General features: G+C 35.1%; 1 protein-coding gene across 1 annotated transcript in view; it reads left to right on the forward strand.

Moving 5' to 3' along the window:
* The window catches only part of LOC103259745 (receptor-type tyrosine-protein phosphatase mu-like), a 398088-nt gene that overhangs the window by 164045 nt on the left and 210504 nt on the right, over positions 1–23539 (forward strand). Inside the window, exon 6 of the mRNA XM_021711999.1 lies at positions 19267–19382. Within this exon, the coding sequence (XP_021567674.1) occupies positions 19267–19382 (116 nt within the window). The remainder of the gene's footprint in view (positions 1–19266; positions 19383–23539) is intronic.

A 23539-nucleotide genomic window follows, 5' to 3' on the forward strand; every position in this document is an offset into this window, starting at 1 on the left:
GAAAGTGCTGTGGGATCTTCTAATACACCTACATGTTCTTGGCCTCTGATTCACCTCTTAACTGGGAAGTAAAAAAAAGAAGAGCCAGTGATACTGTATGCTTGTAAGTGCTGAACACTCTAGTGACATTTGCTGTCTCTCTGTTTCTTAGAGCAGACCTTACTGCAAGGCAGATGTTGTAGGAAGAGCACATGTGGTTGGCTGTGGCCAAGGTTACACAGGACTTTCAATATGTTTCCTGGGTTTCTTTTCCTACATCTGGCCACTGGCCAACATAATAACACAATAACTTCTGAAGTGTAGCCCCTTCCATTCCGCTGGATTTCAGTCATTGTGTCCAGCAAAGACATAAAGACGTAATGCTTGCCTTTCTGTCAGTGCCTTCCTAAAATGTGTCTCTTGCAATTTTGTTTTGCCCTGAGAAGCCAGCTTCCTATGGCCATAGAAACTGTTTATGTTCTCTCCTTTGGAGAATACCTGTGCTAATACGTAATTGGCTTTGCAAACTGCTATTAGGAGGCACAGAATTACAAAATAGACTCTACCAAAGTGATGTATTATACAATAGCATTTTGAACTGTAAGCCTTAAATGATTTTGATGATAGCCCTTCTGTGGTTATTTCTTCCTGAATCTGTAAGTTAATGGAGAAAACATGCAAATAAAAATTTTAAGGAAGGCAATAGTTTGGTCTTAAAATGAAAAGCTTTGCAGGTAATATTTTATGAGATTTTCTATCAAGACTTCTTAATAATAATCAATTATTTTGGAATTTAAACTCATTAAATTAAAATCTTAAAGAGCATAAATATTTCATATCCAAAACTATGCTTTTCAAATGGATACAAAGTTGCTGAATCTCATCTACTTCAGTGTAAAGGCTCCTGTTTGGACTCATATAGGTTTATGAGTAGGCATTACAACATTTTTTTAAGAGTAGCTATTCTGATACAAGTATACAGTTGCTCATAAAATTGATTTTAATATAGTCACAATAAGATGCAGGATCAGCTTGAAATGTAGAGATAACTGTGCAGAATCAGCAGCTCTCTAGCTTAAGACCACTTCTAATAAATATAGATAATTCTTGTATTTGGCATGCACACTAAAATATATATTTTGAATTTGGTTCAGCAGTTCTGGTAAGAAAAATTAAAGAAGCATTTTATTGCTATACAATGTTGTCTTTTGTTTTTAAATACATTATAAGCTGTATGCATATATGGTCATTTCTATTATTACTTTATGATACTGATATGTAATTTTATTTCTTATAAGACATAGAATTTTTACAGGCTTATTAAGATATGTCAATACAGTTTATCCATTTAAAGTGTACAATTTTAATATATTCAGAGTTGTATGACCACCACTGTGATCAATTTTAAAACATTTCAACTTCCTCAAAGACCCAGTGCCCATTTACAGTCATTCTCTATTTCCTCCAGCCCTCACTCTCAGCCCTAAGTAACCATTAATTTGCTTTCTATATCTATAGATTTGTTTGTTCTCCACATTTGATTTAAATGAAGTCACATAATATGTGGTATTTGTATCTGACTTCTTTTACTTAGCATGTTTCAAAGTTCATTCATATCGTAGTATGTATCCATACATCATGCTTTTTTTTATCAATATTTTTTATTATGATATTGTGGGGTACAATTAAGGGTTAGATATACAAATATGCTTCATTTAGGCACCCTTGTTGATAAGAGGTGTCTCCCGTCCCCAGACAGATATTTACTACCATTAATCCCATCTCCCTTCCCCCACCCACCATAGTTTCTCACCACCGTCAGTCATTTTCTTATAGTATTACGTTGGATGTTCAAGGTCCACTATATGAGTGAGAGCATGTGATACCCAGATCTTTGTTTCTGTTAGAGATCACTCAGTATTATAGACTCTAGTTCCATCCAGGTTGCTGCAGAATTCATGATTTTGTTCTTTTTTATGGCTGCGTAGTATTCCATCATGCATATGTACCACATTTTTTAATCCAGTCCTCTTTTGATGGGTTGCATGGTTGCTTCCAGGTCCCAGAGATTTTGGTAAGATGTTTCTTCATTTTCGTTTGTTTCCAGGTATCTTTTAATCTCTGTTTTGATTTCATCATTGACCCAGGAGTTGTTTAGCATCATGCTGTTTAGTGTCCATGTTTTTGTGGGTTTCGGGGGGACCTTGTTGGTGTTAATGATTATTTTTATTATACTGTGGTCCAAGAAGGTACATGGTAAAATTTCAGTCCTTTTAAATTTTCTTATGCTTTATTTATGGCCAAGTATGTGGTCAATCTTAGAGTATGTTCCATGTGGTGATGAGTAGAATATGTATTTTGTAGTCTTTGGATGGAGGGTTCTGTAAGTATCAATTAAGTCCATTTGATCAAGAGTCACATTGAGGTTTCGGATCTTGTTGCTGATTTGTTGTCCTGACAATCTGTCTTGGGTTGTGGGTGGGGTATTAAAGTCCCCTGCTATGATGGTATTGGAGTCAATGTCTTTTTTTGGTTTATGTAGGAGGTGCTTTATGAAAGTCGGTGCTCCCATGTTTGGTGCATATATGTTTAGGATGGATATTTCTTGTTGATGGATTGAACCTTTTATCATTATGTAGTGGCCTTCTGTATCTTTTTTAATTTTTGATAGCTTAAAGGGTATTTTTTCTGAGATTAAGATCACAACTCCTCCTTTCTTTTGTGTTCCATTCACCTGAAAATTTGTTTCCCATCCTCTTACTTTGAGGCTGTGAGTGCCCTTTCTAGTGAGGTGAGTCTCTTGAAGGCAATAGATTGTTGCCTGGTGATATTTTATCCATTTTGCCATTCTATGTCTTTTCAGTGGTGCATTTAGTCTGTTCACATTCAAACTAATTATTGAAATGTGAGAGTTGATCCCTTTCATAATGTTCTTACAGAGTTGTTTTTCTTCCTGTTTGTGTGTTGTCTTTCTTTTGGTTTTAGAGTTGGGTCATGTGTGTTTTGCCTGTACTCTTGAGAAGAACATTGTTGTTCTTTTTTCCTTTTCTTCTGTGTTCAATACTTTCTTAAGTGTTTCTTGTGGAGGTGGTCTTGTGGCAGCGTAGGTTCTTAGGAATTGGACATCTGGGAAAGATTTCAATTGTCCCTCACTGATGACACTTAGTTTGACTGGGTAGGTTATTCTCGGTTGAAATTGTTTATCTTTTGGAACTTTGAAGATAGGGCTCCAAACTCTCCTAGACTGGAGGGTTTCTGTAGATAAATCTGCTGCTATTTTAATTGGTTTTCCTGGTATGTAGTCTGACCTTTTCCTTTTGCAGCCTTTAGAATCTTTTCTTTTGTAACTACTTTGTTTAGGCAAATTATTATATGTCTGGGAGTTGGTCTTCTCACTTGTTGTCTTGCAGAGGTTCTCTGAATCTCTTGTGTTTGAATTTCTTCATCCTTCATGAGATGAGGTAAGTTTTTTTGAATGGTTTCATGGAATGTTTGTTCCAGTGTGACCTCTATTTCTCTCTCTACCTCAGGAAGGCCAATTACTCTTAGTTTCTGTCTCTTGAAATGATCATTCTTCTCTTGAAGGTTTTGTTCTGTCTTTTTGAGCTTCTTTTCTATGCTTTTGACAGTTTGGGTTAGTTCTGTGTTTTGGTCTTCGAGCTCTGAGATTCTTTCTTCTGCTTGACTAATTCTGCTTTCCATGCTTATTAGTTTGTTATTTATTTCCATCACAGTATTCTTTACTGCTGTTATTTCTGACATCAGCTCCTTCCTATTTTCCTTTTGTCTCTCCTCAATTTTTTAAATTCTCTCTATTAATGTCTTGATGTCTGGGTTTGTTGCATGTGACCAGTCATTCTGGGGACTCTTCATTGTTTGTTTTCCGGAATCTGTTTTCTCATTGTCTGATCTCCCAGGGGTCTGTGTGAGACCTATATTCTTCTTTTGGTTTTTCTTCATTTGTTCGGTTTTTTTCCCCATCCCAACTTTTTCCTTCCCTCCACATCACCATCTTCTTTAATTCTGTTATTCAGTGGTAGAGGGATTGCTTTTACTTCTGTTTGTTCAATCTCCTTTTCTTCATGTATGCCCTCTTACTTTGTTCAATTCTGGAGTTGCACTGTAGGTTGGGGGTGGTCCTTTTTGCAGTTTTGAGATTTACTTTAGGAAGGAGCTGTGATTCAAAATCTATCTCCAGGTCTTGGTATTTGCTGACAGGTGTATGGATAATCTGAAACCCACTTCCCACTGCCTTGGAATCTGTCCATGCAATGGGGCTGTAGGTTTACTCTCTGAAATACAATGAGGTTAGCAGAGGGAAGAGAATGGAGCAGACAGTGGTGGGAAGAAGGTGGTGGAGAGAGAGAGAGGAGTAATGGGGGAAACAGACGAGTGTACCAACAAATGGAGAGAGAGAGAGACCTAAACTGAAACAGATAAAAATAATAGACCACGGCTACAAACTAACCAACTCCCATACGAAAAAAATAAAACATACAATGATGCTAACATACAAGCTAACCAACCACCTTATTGATGTGCTGTTCCTCTATACAAAGATATGGTTTACAGAGAGGAGAAAAGAGAGGAAAAGGAGGAGAAAAAAAAAGGAACAAAGCAGTAGGAATAGAATTAAGTCATTAAACTAACAGTACCAATCGAGCACACTCTGAGACTTTTTGTTTAAGTCCAGTGTCCTTTCAGCTCTGATTTCTAGCTGTCTTTTCAAGTTAGTAAATTAGTTTGCAGTTAGGGTCAGTTGCCCCTGGCCTGCTGTGAAGGACAGTTCAGATCACCCTCCATTCACCACTCAAATCTGGCCTGTGTCTGCTTTTCAAGCTTGTTTCTCCCGTTTCGTTGTTGTTACCATGAATTGCTAGCAGGTGGTGCTATCTCAGCTGCTCACCCCAGAGTGGGTCGAGCCTGAAAGAGAATCTGGCAGAGGCTGGGGATGGGAGTCTGCCTCAGGGCACACGGGAGGAGAAAAACAGCTGGCAGGACATCACAGTGGCAGCTGAGGTGGCAGCGATCCCAGCAGATCTTGCCTGCAGGTGCTTCAAGGACTGAAGTCGTGGATCGCCTCAGGTACAGGTGGCGTGATGTGCTATGGCTGCCACAGAGGCTGCGCTGCTGTGTCTGCGGATGCAGTGGCTGTCAAGACCGCAGCGATGCCCCAGTGGTGGTGATGGCTGAGCTCCGTGTGAAGAGCAGGCTGTCGACATTGGGGTCCACAGACCCCCGGGGAGAGAGCCAGAAACCTCTGCGTTCTCCTTTGCAGAGGGTTTCATAGACCAGGTTACCCCGTTGCCATCTTGCCGGAAGTTCATCATGCTTTTTAAAAATTGACTAATATTCTATTTTATGCAATTATCATGGTTTATTTAATCATCAATTGGTAGACATTCAGGTTGTTTTCACCTTGTGACTTTTGTGAATGCTGCTATAAATATTTATATATGAGTTTTTGAGTAGACATTTGTTTTCAATTTTCTTGGATTTAATTCTCTTGGATATATATTTAGGAGTGAACTTGCTAGGTCACGTTGTAACTCTGTGTTTTGAGTAACTGACGTTGTTTTTCAAATTGGCTGCACCATTTCACATTCCACAGAGGAGTATCATATTCTTGTCAGTATTTACCTTTTTTTTTTTTTTTTAACCATAGCCATCCTAGTGGGTATAAAGTGATAACCTCTTTATAGTTTAGATTACCTAGTTAGTGGCTTACAGTGTTGAGCATCTTTCCATGTACTTATTGGTGATTTGTATATCTTTTTGGGAGAAATGTCTGTTCAGACCTTTTCCTTACTTTTAATTATGTATCTTTTTCATATTCAGTTATAAGAGTTTTTTTAATATGTATAGATAAAAATTCCTTATTAGACATAAGATTTTAAAATATTTCCCTCAATCTGTGTGGTGTCTTTTTATTTTCTTTATGGCATCCTTTGCAGTATAAAAGTTTTAAATTTTGATAATATCCAGTTTTCTATTTTTTTTTTGTCACTTGTGCCACTTATATCATTTGGTGTTGTATCTAAGAACGCTTTGCTTAATTCAGTATCTCAAAGATTTGCTTCTGTTTTCTCCCGAGTTTTATAGTTTCAATTCTTACATATAGGTCTATGAGTTACTTTGAGTTAATAATTGTATGTGGTATAAGAAAGTTCTTTAACTTCATATGTTTTGCATATGGATGTCCAGGTATTCTAGTACCATTTGTTGACAAATTGTTCTTTCCCCACTACATTACCTTGAAACCCTTGTTGAAAATCAATTAACCATAAATACAAAGCTTTATTTCTGAACCCGCTATACTATTAGTTGATCTGTCTGACTATTAAACTGTTTTGATGACTGTAACTCTGTAGTAAATTTTTAAATTGTGATCCGTTTGTCCTCCAGATTAGTTCTTTTTTCTCATTATGATTTGGGCTATTCTGAATCTTTGTATTTTTATATGAATTTAAGGATTCACTTATCAATTTTAGGCCAAAACGATCAACTGGGGAATTGATAGGGTAGGGATTGTGTTCAATCTGTAGATTGCTTTGGGTGAGGGGGTTATCTTAACAATATCAGGCTTTTTGATCTGTGAACATGGGATGTCTTTCCTATTATTGAAGTCTTTTAAAATTTCCTTCAATAATGTTTGTAGTTTTCAGAGTACAAGTTTTGTTCTTCTTTTGTTAAATTTATTCCTGAGTATTTAATTTTGATGTTATTATAAATCGACTTGTTTCCTCAGTTGTACTTTTGGATAGTTCATCTCTAGCTTGTAGAAATACAATTAATTTTGTATATTGACCTTGTATCCCGACACCTTTATAAACTTGCTTATTAGCTCTAATTTGTTCTTTGGTGGAGCCTTAGGATCTTTTGTTCTATATACAAGATCATGTCTTTAAGTAGAGTAACCAGATTCCTATTTTTCCAACGTAGTTGCCTTATATTATTTTTCTTGTCTATTTATCATGGCTAGATCTCCCAGTATAATATTAAATAGAAGTGGAAAGTGCAGAAGTGCTTGTTTTGTTCCTAATCGCAGGAGGAAAGCTTTCAGTCTTTCAGTTTTTTGTCTTTTTTTTTTTTTCAGTTTTTTGGTTGGTTGGTTTGTTGAATCAGGGTCTCACTCTGTTGCCCAGGCTAGAGTACAGCAGCCTGCTCACAGCTACTGTAGTTTCGACCTGCTGGGCTCAGGCTATCCTTCTGTCTCAGCCTTCCAAATAGCTAGCTAGAACTACAGGCATGTGCCACCATGCCTAGCTAATATTTTTATTTACTGTAGAGACAAGGTCTCGCCAAGTTGCCCAGGCTGGCCTCTAACCTCTGGGCTCAGGCAGTCCTCTAGCCTCTACCTCCCAAAGTTCTGGGACTATAGGAATGAGTCACAGCCTGGCTGTGAGTTGTTTGAAGATGCTTATTTTCAGGAAGGAAGTTCTTTCCTATTCATAGTTTGTTGAATGCTTTTATTGTGAAAGGATTTGCGGCTTTAGCAAATTTTTGTGTATCACATTATTGTGTTTTCTGTCCTATATTTTATTGGTGTGTTGTGTTGTATGGATTGATTTTTAAATAGTAAACTAAGCTAGCATTCCTAGGATAAATCCCACTTAGGCATGGCATATAATCTTTTTTATACATTGCCATATACCACATTAAATACAAATTTATTTGCGTATATGATGCCTTGAATTCTGAATTTTTAAAATTATACAGAGCGTGCACTATTATTGTGCTGCCAGTTTAAAACCATAAGCATATAATAAAAAAGATATAAATTCCTTATAAACCCATGTGCTGTATATTGGATACATTGAATATAAAATCCAAGAGTATTCTATATTATTAGTTGGACAATAAGAGCTAAGTCTGCAGCTTCTTTAAATAGTTAAAAATGCTGTTAGTTCACAATATGTCATCCTAGGTTCAAAATTATTATTATATTTTAAAAATTAATTTTAAAAATTATTGAATAATTTGCATATTCATACATTGTTTGCCTACTTTCTAGCTTATATTTTTAATTAATACTTATTAAACTAATTAAAATAAGAATAGCAGTGACAAAGTACAAATTTGGATTGTTTTCAGAATTCTGTTCTGCTGAATTGCTGAGTGAGAACAGATCCATGTGCTTTGGTTGAGAGATGCAGAGGACTCAGAATTGACATTTCATTTTAAAAGTGTAGAAACAACTTGGATTTTTCTCCAAAGGAATATAATTCTTCTTCAAGATACAGTCAACCTCTAAAAGTTATTTGTATATAGTACCCAACATGTTTTTCTTTGATTAAAATGTTGAATCTATTTTCCCACTTGAATAATTATTCCATTAAGATCAATTCTTAGCTTTCAAGCAAAACAAACTGATTTTGACCTGAAACATGTTAAGATCAAATTTTCTTGATTCTATCACAAGAGTTATTTGGCCTTATTGGACCTATAACCTCATTTATATAATGGGGATACTAATAATAATGTTTTCCTGTAATAATGTTTTTCTTACAGGGTAAATGTAGGTAGTAGATTAGTTAATGTACATAAAGAACTTATAACCAGGCCTAGCACATTCTTAAAGCTTAATGTTAGCTGTTTATTATTATTAGGTGGCAGACTCACTAGAATTAGTTAGCTGTAACTGGTAAACCTCTAAGTAGCTAAAGTGATTGATTTTCTAGACAGGGAAATTTAGTTTTATCCATTGTAAAAATTTTTTTAAAGTGTTTGCAGAATATATTGGTTTTCAGTGTTAAAGCAGGAAATATCAGGCTGTTCTTTTTGGTAGCAATTGGATTCCATGTTTGTGATTGTATATTATACATATAGAAAGAAACATTAATTCTGTTTATTCTGGCAGCTCAGCACACATCTGGTGTATTTCAACCTATGCTATGCCATTAAGATGTTAATTAAAATAAAAGGGTGTTAGGACATAGTCACCTTGTTTCACTTCAGCTTGCACTTTGATCTTACAAATTACTCTTCTCTGATTTTGTTGCCAATTTTTGTCAGACTTTGAGGATTCAATAATAATGAAACATCTACAAAAGGATTTGCATCTTGGTTCATGGCAATTCTTGACTTTAGGATCAAAGTCTGATTTGAGAACAATTAACATCCCAAACTCTGTATTATTTCCTAGTAAGAAGCAACAAAATATGATAGGGATGAGAGGAATAGGAAAGTTGTACCAAGAACCTGTTTGTTATTCATGGAAGATACTTAGTTTTTAGAACTCCTACAGATTTTAGAAGAAAGCTGGCATCGCATTTGGAAAGGGTATCCAGGAGACAAATGGGCCCATAAATTTGGAGAGAGAAAGAATGTTTCTTTTTGAATATGAGAGAGATTGAAATTTTTCATTCCAAAGGTGCTATACCTGATGTTACAATCAAAGTAGTTTAGCAAGGTTCCGAGAGTCCAGCTCAGTGTGGGATTAAACTTTTCTGACAGTAGAGCTCTTTTCATGGGATCTTTTCCAGTTTACAGTTATAGATCAGTTATTTTTAGTAGCAAGGAATATTTTGAGGGCTAAGTACCAGACACATGGAATCCTTGTCTGCATTATCTTGTTTAATCCTTATATCACTGTTATGAAATGGGTACTTTTAAAAAACCTTTATTTACATATTAAAAAAATATATTAAGGCTTGGGTTTAGGAACTTTTGCCTGTATTCAGAATAGTAAAGAACTGAATGAAGTATTGATGCTTGAACACAAATGTGCTGAAATCCAAATTTTAAAATAGTATCAGTTTTAAACTGCTTGCCACCTGAAAATGGTTGTATGAATTATAACACTAGTCTAGGAGAATTTAAGCATCTTAAAACTTGGGAAGATTATATAAGACTTTAATGTTTATTAAAAAAACTTATGCATACTGTTAGCAGAAAGTTAGACTTGTATGTTCTTGGAGAAAAGTGATCTGGGAGATAGAATTCCACAGTCATTTTGTCTTATTCGCCCTGGTAGATGATTTATTATCTTCCGTTTAGGTTATCTTTCATTTCAACAGGATTATTTTCTTATAAAAGGGTTTATGCTTAGTAAGTTTGTATCTCTTTATCTGGTTTCCATTTGAGCCAGATTGTATTTTTCTGGAATTTTTTTTTCTCAACCAAGCAACACTATTTCTTAAGACAAAGGCAATCAGTTGGTTCCAGAGGAGGGCCCTCCTAAAAGATAATTTATTCAGAGATATAGATTTCTTAGGTATTTAACCTTACCATGGAAGTATTATGTATGGACAAGTTTCAAGAAAGCCACATTGAGGCATTGAGGATCAAAATAATTCTAAAGGAGAAGTGATAACTCATTCTGTGCAATATATCTTTCTTAAGAATGAATGTAATTAAAGACTGAATATCACACAATTCTATCTTTGATCTTCAAAGTTAAAATGTAAGTTATATTCTAAGTGACAACCTCCTGGTGACAATGTACAGACAACCTCCTAGTGTTCTAGGGGAATTGGTTCCATGACATCCCCCAAATACTAAAGTCCAAGGATGCTGAAGTCCCTTATATAAAATGGTGTGGTATTTGTATTTAATCTATTAACATGCCCCCATTTCATTATTATTGTGGGGTTTTTCTGCATATTTTTGATCCTTGATTAAATTTGCAGATGCATAACCCACAAATACAGAGGGCTCACTGTATAAGCAGATTGGAGTGACACATCAGCTTTACCAAGTCTTTTTCTTTATTTCAGGCAGCAATCGGTGGTATCATAGCCCTTACGAAACCAATCTCCCATAAAAAAGAATGAAATTACATCTTTTACAGCTACATGAAGGGAACTGGAAGCCATCATTCCAAGAGAAATATAACTCAGAAACAAAGTTAAATGCCATGTGTTCTCACTTATAAGAGGGAGATAAATAATGTGTACACATGTACACAGAGAGTAGAATAATAGACATTCAAGATTCAGAAAAGTGGAAGGCTGGTAGGGGGATGAGAGATAACAATTACCTGTTAGGTACAGTATACTCTATTTGGATGATGATTATACTAAAAGCCTAGACTTCACTGCTATACAAACAGAACTTGTACCCCCTAAATCTATACAAATTTAAGAAAAGAAAGCAATCTTCTAAAGCTAAGCTTACTGTAGATGAGCAGACCTTTAGCAGAACCAACAACAATACAGATGATTCATAATATTTTATTATTATTATTAGGTTTGCTGATAGAGGAGAGAGCATGTATTTCATACATTTCTTAAGAAGGATTGCAATAGTTAACACTTAGTGTTTGTAAAACAATAGACATAAAAAATGTATTTCTCACATTTTGTGGAGGCTGGAAGTCTGAGATCAGGGTGCCAGCATGGTCAGCTTATGGTAAGAGCCCTCTTCTGCGTAGCTGACTGCCGGTCTTTCTTGGTGTGTCCTCACATGGCAGAAAGAGAGTGTGAGAGTTCTCTGGGGTCTCTTTATTTAATGTGATTTTTAATTGATATATAATTGTACAAATGTAGAAGGTATAACGTATTTTGTTTCATGTGTACAATGTGTAATGACCAAATCAATGTAATTAGCATAGAATGTATGCTCATATCCATCACCTCAAGTATTTATCATTTCTTTGTGTTGGGAATATTCCAAATCCTCTTTTCTAACTATTTGAAAATATGCAATCAATTGTTGTTAGCTATAGTCACCTACAGTGCTATAGAACAGTATAACTTATTCCTCTTATTTAGCTGTAATTTTGTATCTATTCACCAGTATCTCCCTATTTCTTCTCCCTCATCCTTCCCAACCTCCAGTACCCACTACTCTACTCTCTACTTGTTCTTTAAAAAAAATTTTTATTTTATTTTAAAGATATAGGGTACAATTCAGGGTTAGGTATACAAATGGTCATTGTATAGGTAAAGTTTGGGCCTCATTTTGGTCCCCATTTCACCTGGTTTGAGATCAGGTACCTTACTGATGAAGTGTGCCCCCCTGGGTCCCCTGGCAGTTTCCCACTACTGCCAATCCCCTTTTTGTAGTATCATGATAATTGTTCAGGATCCACTTATGAGTGAGAACATGTGGTACTCAGTTCTTTGTTTCTGTAATAGAGCACTGAGTGTTATAGACTCTAAATCTATCCAAGTTGCTGCTAAGTTCATAATTTTGTCCTTCTTAATGACTGCATAGTAGTCCAGCGTGTATATATACCACATTTTTTTTGTTTATCCAGTCTTCTTTCGGTGGGCAGCATGGTTTCTACTCTCTACTTCCATGAAACCAACTATTTTAGCTCCCACATATGAATGAAAACATGTAGTATTTGTCTTTCTGTGCTTTCTTATATCACTTACCATATTGTCCTCCAGGCTCATACATGTTATAGCAAATGACAGGACAATACTTAGTATTTTTGAAGATGTGATGAAAAGGGTACTCTCATACCCTGCTGGTAGAAACATAAAGCATTATAAGTTTTGTGGAAGGCAGTTTGACAATTTGTGTCAAAAGTCTTTTAAAATGTATATTTAAAACATTTTATTTTTTATTGATACATAATAGAAGTACATATTTGGGGGATACATGTAGCAATTTAATATGTTCATATAATTTGTAATCTCAAATCAGTGTCAGTAGGATATTTATCACCTTAAATATTTGTCTTTTCTTTATGTTGGAAAAATTTCAATTATCTTCTAGATATTTTGAAATACATAACAGGTTTTTGCAAACTGTAGTCATTCTACTGATCTATCAAGTACTATGTCTTATTTCTTCTAAATGTATATTTGTATCCACTAATCAATTTATCTTCATCCACCCACCCTGCTACCACTCACAGTCTCTGGTAACCACCACTACTCTCTGGTAACCACTACTCTCTGTTTTCATGAGATCCACTTTTTTAGCTCCCATATATGAATGAGAACTTGGGATATTTCTCTTTCTTGGCTTATTTCACTTAATATAATGACCTCCAGTTCCATCCATGTTGCCACAAAGCACAGAATTTCATCCTTTTTTGTGGCTAAATAATGTTCCATTGTGGATAGTCCTACATTTTCTTCATTCATTCATTGATGGGAACTTAAGGATGACTCCGTATTTTAGCTATTGTGATTAGTGCTAGAGTAAACACAGGAGTGCAGAAATCTCTTTGATATATTGATTTCCATTCCTTTTAAACTGAATAGTGAAGTTACTGGATCTTATGATACTTGTAATTTTAGGGTTTTTTGAGGAATCTCTATGCAGTTTTTTATAGTGGATATACTAATTTACATTCACACCAGCAGTGTACAAGGGTTCCCCTTTCTCCACATCCTTGCCAGCATCTGTTATTCCCTTCCTTTTTTATAAAAGTCACTTTAACTGGTGTGAGATGACATCTCACTGTGGTTTTGATTTTCATTTATCTGATGATTAGAGCTGTTAAGTATTTTTTTCATATACCCTTTGGCCGTCTGTTATGTCTTCTTTTCAGAAGTGCCTATTCCGATATTTAGCCTATTTTAAAACTGGATGCTTTGTTATTTTGCTATTTAATTGTTGGAGCTCTTTATACATTCTGGTTATCCTTTGTCAGATAGATTGCAAATATTCTCTCCACCTTCTCCATTGTGTGGGTTTCTTTGTTAATTGTTTCCTTTGCTACACAGGAGCTTTTTAGCTAGACGTAATCCTAATTTTCTATTTTTGCTTTGTTTGTCTGTACATTTGAGGTCTTAGCAAAAAGTCTTCCCAAAGTGATTCCCCTATGTTTTCTTTTAGTAGTTTCATACTTTTAGGTCTTATATTTAGGTCTTTATTCCATTTTGATTTGATTTTTCTATATGGGAAGCGATATGGAGTGTGATTTCATTATCCTGTACTTGGATATCCAGTTTTCTCGGCAACATGTAGTGAAGAGACTGTCATTTTCCCAATGTATGTTCATGATGTTTTTTATAAAAAATGAGTTGATCACCAATGTGCAGATTTATTACTGGGTTCTCTGTTCTGTTCCATTGGTATATGTATCTGTTTTTATGCCAACATCATACTGTTTTGCTTACAATATAGCTTTGTAGAACGTTTTGAAGTTAGGTGGTTTTATATCTCCAGCTTAGTTCTTTTTGCTCAGGATTGTTTTGGCTATTTGGGGTATTTTGTGGTTTCATATTAATTTTAGGATTGTTTTTTTTCCTATTTCTGTGAAGAAAGACATTAGTATTTTGATAGGAATTTCACTGAATTTATAAGTGACTTTAGATAGTATTGTTCTTTTAACAATGTTAGTTCTGTCAATCCATAGACATGGACTATCCATTTTTCATTGTTCTCTTCAATTTATTTTATTAGTGTTTTGTGGTTTTCCATGTAAAGATTTTTTATTTCTTTGGTTAAATTGATTTCTAGTTGTTTTATGTTCTTTGTAGCTATTATAAATGGGATTAATTTATTGGTTTATTTTTCATTTTGTCGACATATATAAATGCTACTGATTTTTATATGCTTATTTTTGTATTCTGTAACTTACTAAGTTTGTTTATCAGTTCTAACAGTTTTTGGGAGAAGTGTCTAAATATCTGATCATATTGTCTGTGAACAAGGCTAATTTTATTTTTCTTTTCCAATTTAGATGCCTTTTATTTATTAATCTTGCCTAATTACTGTGGTCAGGACATCTAGTATTATGTTTAATAAAACAGTTGAAGGTGAGCATCACTGTCTTGTTCCTGATCTTAGAGGAAATGCTTTCCATTTTTCCTCATTTAGTATGATGTTAGCTGTGGGTTTGTCATATCTGGCCTGTATTATTTTGAGGTATTTTCCTTTTGTACACATTTTGATGAGAATTCTAACATAAAGGAATACTGAATTTTATCAAATGCTCTTTAGGCCTCTATTGCAATTACTATGTGGTTTTTCTTATTGATTTTATTAATGTGATATATCATATTTCTTGATTTGCATATGCTGAACCTCCTTGCATCCCTGGGATGAATCCCATTTGATCATGATGAAGTATCTTTTTAAAGTGTTGTTGAATTCAGTTTACTAGTGTTTTGTTGAGTATTTTTACATCTGTGTTCATCAGATATACTGACCTTTGATTTTATTTTTTTATGTCCTTTTCTGATTTTCGTATCAGGATAGTTCTGGCTTCTTAGACTAGTTTGGAAGTGTTCCCTCCTCTTCAATTTTTTTGAAGAGTTTGAGTATAATTAGTATTATTTCTTCTTTAAATGTTTGAGAGAATTCAGCAATGCCATCAGATCTTGGGCTCTTTTTTGATGGGAGACTTTTTTTTTTTTGAGTTGGAGTCTCACTCTGTCATCCAGACTGGAGTGCAATGGCACACTCCTGGCCACTGCAGCCTCGACCTGCTGGGCTCCGGCGATCCTTTCGCCTCAGCCTTCCAAGTAGCTGGAACTACAAGCATATGCTACCATGCCCGGCTAATTTTTTTAAATTTTATTGTAGAGATGAGGTCTCACCAAGTTGCCCAGGCGGGTCTCGAACCCGTGGGCTCAGGCGATCCACTCACCTCAGCCTCCCAAAGTGCTGGGATTACAGGCTGAGCCACCGAGCCTGGCAATGAGAGACTTTTTATTGTGGCTTTGATCTCATTACTCATTGTTGGTTTGTTGAAATTTTGTATTTCTTTGTGATTCAATCTTGGTAGGTTGTGTGTGTCAAGGTATTAATTCATTTCTTGTAAGGCTTTCAATTTGTTGGCATAAAGCTGGTCATAATAGTCTCTAGTGACTGTATTTCTGTGGTCGCAGTTATTAAGTCTTCTTTTTCATTTATTATTTGATTTATATGTTTTATTGATCTATATTTCTTACTCTTAAGTTCATTTATTACTGCTCTAATTTTTAGTATTTCTTCCTTCTATTAATTTTGGGCTTGGTTTGCTGTTGCTTGTATAGTTCTTTGATATTTATTGTTACGTTGTTTATTTGAAGTCTTTATACTTTTTAATGTAGGCATTTATTGCTGGAAACTTCTACCTTCATACTGCTTTTGCTGTATCCAATATATTTTGGTGTGTTTTATTTCTATTTTCATTTGTCTCAATAAATTTTAAAATTTTCTTAATTTCTTTGTTGCCCTGTGTTCATTCAGGAGCATGTTTTTCAGTTTCCATGTTTGTATGTTTTTTGAGATTCCTCTTTTTATTGATTTCTAGTTCTACTGTGCTCCAAAAAGATACTTAATATGATTACTGATTTTTTGAACTTGTTGAGACTTGTTTTGTAGCCTAAGATGTGTTATATTCTGGAGGATGTTCCATGTGCTAAGGAAATTAATGTGTATTCTGCAGCAGTTGGATGAAATGTTCTGTAAATGCCAGTTATGCCTATTTGGTCTACCGTGTAGCTTATCTGTGATGTTTCATTGTTGATTTTCTGTCAGGGAGATCTGTCCATTACTAAAAGTAGGGTAATGAAATCCCCTACTGTTATTGTATTTTAGCCTATTTCTCCCTTTAGATCTGTTAATGTTGCTTTATAAACTTGGGAGCCCCAATGTTGGTCACATAGATATTTATAGTTGTTACATCCTCTTGCTTATTGACCACTTTTTTATTATATAGTAACCTTGTTTGTCTTTTTTTACAGTCTTTGATTTGTAGTCTATTTTTTCTGATATGAGTATAGTTATTCCTGCTCTTTTTTGATTTTCAGTTGCAGGGAATATCTTTTTCTGTCCCTTCACTTTGTCTTTGTGTGTGTCTTTATATGTGAAGTGGGTTTATTGTAGACTGCATATAGTTGGGTCTTGGTTGTTTATTCATTCAACCACTTTGCCTTTTAATTGGAGAACTGGTTTCATTTACATCCATTGTTTATTGATAAGTAAGACCTTAGTACTGCAGTTTTGCTGCTTGTTTTCTGGTTTTATAGCTCCACCTTACCTTTCTTACTCTTTCTTTGTTATTAAGTGATTTTCTTTAGTAGTATGTTTTAATTTATTGTTTTTTAATTTTAGTTAGCCTATTATAGGTTTTCGCATATGGTTACTATGAAGCTTAAGAAAACATCTTATGGATATAACAAGTTATTTTAAGGAAATATCTTAGATCACAAACAAACAAACAAGAAAGGGTTAGAAAAAAAAAACCCTCTACACTTTAACTCATTTCCCCCCATAGTTGGAATTTATGTTGGCTCAATGTAAACATTTTTATATTGCCTATCTCTTAACAGGTTGCTAAAGCAGTCGTTTTTGATAGATTTGTCTTGTGGACTTCATACTAGAGTTAGAAGTGGAGTTCACAGCACAATTTCAGTGTTAGAGTATTCTGGATTTGTCCATGCTCTTAATTTTATTAGTAGGTGTTATACCTACAAATGTTTTCATGTTGCACATTAGTGTTTTTTTCTTTCAGGTTGAAGAACTCCCTTTAGCATTCTTATGAGTCTAATGGTGGTGAATTCTTATGGCTTTTGTTTTCCTGGGAAAGACTTTTTCTGTCCTTAATATTTGAATGAAAGCTTTTCTGGATACAGTATCTTGAATGTCATTTTACTTTTCTCTCTGCACTTTAAAATGTTGTCCTTCACCCTCCTGGCCTGTGTAGTTTCTGTTGAGAAGAGGATTGCCAGATGAATTGGAGATCTTTATATATTGTTTGATTCTTTTCAGGAACAAAGACTAGAAGAGAAATTTGATTTAGGGACTTTTACAGAGATCTTTAAAAACCATATAATTATGTTATTTTTGAGCAAGGAGTAATTTGATTGTCAGTGAAAAACAGAGTTCATAGAGTTGTATGTTAATATATTAGTATTAAGAAACAGTGCTTTAGAGTCATACTGCTTTGTTGGAAATCATTTAGAACATTTTGTACACTTAGCATCATGAATGCATTTTCTGAAATATTAGAGGCCTCCAATTAGTAGTGGCATTCTGTGTGTTATTGATAGCAGAATACGTTTTCTTTGTTCTTTGGTAGTGACACACTTTCATTCCTAATTGTGTTCTCAAGCTGATATAAGTACCAGTTTGTCATCTTTGGGTATCCAGTGGTGGGGCACCATGTTTTGAAAGTGTCTAGACCTGACTTAGGACACATTGGTAATAGGGAAAAGCGGGTAAGACACAACAAATTTGTTCTAGTTATTATCCAGATTTATCCGACCCTCCCAGAAGGGCTATCATCCTATCCTCTTCCTTTTCTTTTCTTTTTTTTTTGAGTTGGAGTCTCACTCTGTTACCCAGGCTGGAATGCAATGACACACTCAGGGCCACCCCAGAGTTGCCCTGCTGGGCTCAGGTGATCCTTCCGCCTCAGCCTTCTGAGTAGCCAGAACTACAGGCATGTGCTACCACACCTGGCTAATTTTTTGATGTATTGTAGAGATGAGTCTCACCAAGTTGCCCAGGCTGGTCTGGCAGTCCTCTGGCCTCAGCCTCCCAGAGTGCTGGGATTACAGGCTTGAGCCACCACGCTTGGCCCGTCTCTTCCTTTTCTATTGCTCATCCTCATACTCCTTTGCTTCTCTTTCACTCTGTCATTGTTGTGATAAAAGAATGTAGGAGTTGTCATAAAATTTAAGTCCTGACCTGTCATTCCAGTTCCTGGACAGCTGTTTTCACTGTGATACAGAAATTGGTCTGTGCTTCTCATATCAAAAGTAATAATCCTTTTAAAAAAATAGGTGTCCCATACAGATAATGTACATTATTAGACAGTGCTGTTTGACATTTGGAATCCTTTGTTCTTCAATTAAAAATAAGAATCATCAAACATTCCCATGCTGTGGCAGCCCCAGCATCATTTTATGGTATGTCTATAGGGATAGTATTTTGGTTGATGAAAAATATTACATAAGTAATGTTGCATACCAATTAGTTGTATCAAAATATATATTATGCACAGCTCTGTACTTCGGTTAAAAAGTTCCCTTGACAACATCATTTAACTTCTTACTGTTCTTTTCATGTTACTAGTATAAATATCTAATATGTTTTTGTTCAAAACATCAATTAGGCTTCAGTATAATCTTTATTAATACAAATCTGCTATTACAAGAAGACTGCTGAGCTATGATAATTTGCACAGCAGGAACAATAAAATATCCTCTTTCTGTTTGGTTCTATCCCAGAATGCTTGGCTTTTTTGTTCTTTTACAAAGCACACCAAAACCTTCTGTTATATATTTTAAAATTATAGTGAAATCTTTAAAGCTCATATAAGCAAAAAGCATTATTTTCTCCCAAGGTGAACAAAATGGAAAGGCCCAGAATTGAAGATACATTGGAAAAGATGCATATGTTATAGATCTCCACTTTTAACATCTCTCATTCTTTTTCTTCATGTAGCTAGAACTCCCCATTTCCTGCGGATTCAGAATGTGGAAGTTAATGCCGGCCAGTTTGCCACCTTCCAGTGTAGTGCCATCGGCAGGACTGTGGCAGGAGACAGGCTCTGGTTACAGGTACAGTAACACATTTTCACCAGTTGGTGAAAGTCCATCAGGAAGAATACATTCACTCTGAAGGAGCTTAGAGAAGTAGTTTCAATGTCAGGTTCCTATTGTGGGACTTATTTACTAATAAATGACTGGATAACTAAGCATTCTACATAAGCAAATTATTTTTCTTCACACACTAGTTGTTAATTTCTATTTTTTCCTTTGTTTCTGTTTAGCCACCTTGTTTAGGTCAGTATGCTAAAGTACAAAATATAGTACTTGTCCTTCTCTTGAGAAAAATTTACAAGATCACACACGCACACACACGCACGCACGCGTACACACACAGTTTATGGGTCATTTTGTGATTTAAATTTCTAAGTAATAAGCTTAAACTTAGAAATTAATAACACATCTTTTACTTTTGAGTATTTAAAGTATACCTTTGTATTGTAAGCATAAATTGTATGACTTCTTTTACTGTCTTTTAAATTCTGCCATATGTATTTTGCATAGCAGTGTTTTCATGATGGATCCCTCTTGGCAGTGATGAGGGCATCTGGCTTCATGAGTGGGATTTAATTACCTGGTCCCTCTACCCAGAATGCCACCCACTTCTTTAGGCTCTAGGTTTTGGGACTTTTCCCCCTTAGTATTCTTCAATTTCATTCTTATTTCTTCTTTTTAAGCATTAATCTGCAGACTACTCACTCTTCATCTTGACTGGTGTTGAGTGTTTTCCCCAGTTTTCCTTGTTTTTGTCTGGGGGGGTTAAAAATATATATATTATTTATATTTAGTTTGCTACTGAGCTGAACTGACCTCCGTGCTTTAGCCCTTCTTCTTCCTTAGGCAAGCTGGCCATTTCTCTGCATGTGCCACCTCTCCACCTCCTACTATGCCTCTCCCTTCCTCAGTGCAATCATGATTGTGATGTGTTTCTTTTGTGAGACACTCAATAATTTTAAGTCTCTTATTCCTTTTAGTGATCACAATGTAAATCAATGATCTTCTTTGTTTCTCTATTTCTGGGGAAAATGGGACATTCAAATGTAGTATCTCAAGATTAGTCAGCAACAGATTGTCAGACGGGAAATATATTCTACAGAGGAGCCTTCTTAAAAAGGGTTGTGTCCTCTGTCAGAGTGCATGTCTCCGCCCCCAACACACACGCACACACACGCCGTCCCATGTCCTCCCGCTTCTGCCCACTGTCACTGTTATTTCATAGCCTCCTATCCCTGTTGGAGACTTTCTAACCAGGAAGGAGGAGTGCATGCTGAAAACGGACATATGTTCCGAATTCATCTTTACTTTTTTCCTTGTCTCTGAAAGTTTTGTAATCACTACTTTAAGATATTTTTTACAGCATTTAAAACTTGTTCTCAATATTCGACTTCTTTTTTCTTTTTATCCCACTTCCCCATTGTTTGAAATTCTTGATGTTAGGGATTCAGAATTATTTTCACAGCTAGTGGTTGTTTGGTATTAAATGTAAACAAGATTGGCTATCTGTGGCAATTAATGATGAGACAGACGTCTGTTGACATTTTCCACAATGCATTAGCCATCTTATAAAAATGAAACTATTTGTTCTTTTCATTCTTATCTCTAGAAATCTTAATTATTCATGGAAAAATATTTTTGCTCCTAATATTTATGATAGTATTATTTGAGAGAATACAATATAAAGTCTAAGCTCTTGCCTCAAAAGAGTCTAGATAGTCCCAAGAATTTATAGGCACAGTGAGGACACAATTTGCTATTTTTGATTTTACAAATACATTGGAATTGATATTCACCTGCTTAAACTTGAGCACTTGTTTGGGTTTGGGAATCTTTAACTACTTCTTATAACAGTGGGGAGCTTTGTTTTAAAGAGAAATTGTCACATTTTGAGAAAGCTGGATACTGTTTTTTTTTTTAAGTATGATCTAAATGCAGAATTCTCAGCTCTGATTATAATAGAATCACATGGGGGTTGTATTTAAAATAAAAGAAAATTCTAGCCTATTCCCAGATTCTGATTTAATACTAAAAGCTGTCAAGGTATACCCAGGGTTAGAAATCACTAGTCTGAAGCAAAACACTACACCTGTCTCAAGTAAGGAGAGAAAGAAGGCAGACATAGTGTGTAATGGTACCTGTATTCAGTAGCCTCATCTTGACTCTGATGTTGAATTTCCCATGTACTTGATCTCTGTTTTTTTTCCCGTTAGATCTGAATTATGGTGTTGATAATTGTTTTTACAATCAATTCATTAATATCTTTCTTTTTCTCTTACCCAGTTCTTTCTTACTCCTGTTGTTCTCAGTGACTGCTTATTGCCCTGCTTTTTTTCCACTGTATTTTTGAGAAGGGGTGGAACAGAACTATTGTGACTTTAAATTTTTAAGTGAAGCTTAGTTTGTACTGCACTCAAGATGCTATTTGGTTTGTGAATCTTTGTCCTGTTAGAATAATTTTACTGTTAAATAATTTACTTCCCCTGGTTGGTTGGGTAGGCATTTTGTGGGAAGATGATGTTTATTTTATTAATAGTTTAGGAAATACGACTAGTGTCCTTCTCTTGCAATGATCATTTCTATTAGTATGTACATGTACAAAGTGGTTTCCAGTAGTGTTGGGAATTTCCAGCAGAGGCTGGTTTTGCAGAACCATCCCTGCTCTCTTACCCAGGTTCCCGGCACATTGCCTCAGGCCAGTATTTAGAGGTTGTGGGGAAAAGCAAACCTGAGTCATGGACCAGGTCTCTCTAATCTAGAGGTATAATAGTCTAATGCTGTAACAGTTTCAAAAGTGCCTTTCTGCATGTACACTTGTGTCCTCTAAATAATTCTGAGATCTAGACAGAAACTTGAAGAGAAAAAACAAGTTTTTCTGTGGTTTGAGTCTCCCTCTAAAATAAATCAAGATTTAGAAATGTATTAGACATCTTTTATTTGGGGAACATTGATGTTTTTTAATGTAGTCACTTACAATAATTGTTATTTGTGTCACAGTCCTTTGAGCACCACCATAGAAATTTGGCACAAAGTTTCATAGGTGTGTCCCATGGTGTTATATCTGTTTTATAGAAGACGAATTTGAGGTTCAGGACTGTCCTGGGTCACAAAATTAAATGGTATAGTTGGGGATAGTACAACCCTGTTTCTTCAGTTTTATTTCATCACTAATTAATTCTGCTATACTTTGCTGTCTTTCTAGATCTATAAGGTAAGTAAATAGGCAGTGTGTACTTATGCTTTGTTAGAGAAATTGGATATGACCAACATTACATGATTAACATCAAAAAGCCATCCTGACCATAGAAAAAAATGTTCATATGTATTACATGCTATATTGATCCATACCTATGAAAAATGGTCCAGGTTTTGATTGCTTAAAATATGGATTAAATATAGTCCCTGTCAGTCTTTCACATAAAAATAACACAAATACATCTGATGATGTCACTAATGAAGAAATGTTTCTGATTAACAGATATGTCCCATCTGTTTATATTTTCTTCACCTTATCTGTGGACCATACAGGTTATTATCAGTGTGGGATTGTTTTTTCTAGAGCACTGAACAACAGAATGAAACCCAGAGTAGGAGCATCTGTCATTATAGCTGTAAAGTACTTATAACACCTTCCAGACAATATACAGTAGGAAGACAGCAACTGTAGAATTTTCTCTTATATTGCAAAACTGATAGCAATGAAGTCCTTGAAGATACTTGAAATATGCTATCAAATACGGCAATCTATACATATAAATGTGGACTGTGAGATACTAAAATTAAACATACTATTTGTAAAATCATTCAGGTACCCAAAATATGACCATGTTTCTTGCTGTTATCAACTTTCTGATCACTTGTTGAGTCTACATTTTGAAAATATCTCAGAGTCTGTCTTTCTGTCTGTCTTTCTCTCTCTCTCTCTCTCTGTATATATATGCACATACATATACACATACATAGAGAAGAGAAAATGAAATTTTAGATTTTCTTTTTATACTTTTTGTATATTTTACATATTTTGATACTTTTGTTTGCTGATGGGCAGCTTATGAGTTGGTTATTTTTTGTGTAGGCATTGACCTTTAAAGTAGATATGGTTGTACTGTTTTCTTTTTTTGATCTGGGTCTTTAATTTTTTTAATTTTAAAGATGTGGGGAAGCCAGGCTTGGTG

This window comes from Carlito syrichta, unplaced genomic scaffold (assembly GCF_000164805.1).
Source record: "Carlito syrichta isolate Samal-C Ts95f unplaced genomic scaffold, Tarsius_syrichta-2.0.1 Scaffold302997, whole genome shotgun sequence".
Lineage (NCBI taxonomy): Eukaryota > Metazoa > Chordata > Mammalia > Primates > Tarsiidae > Carlito > Carlito syrichta.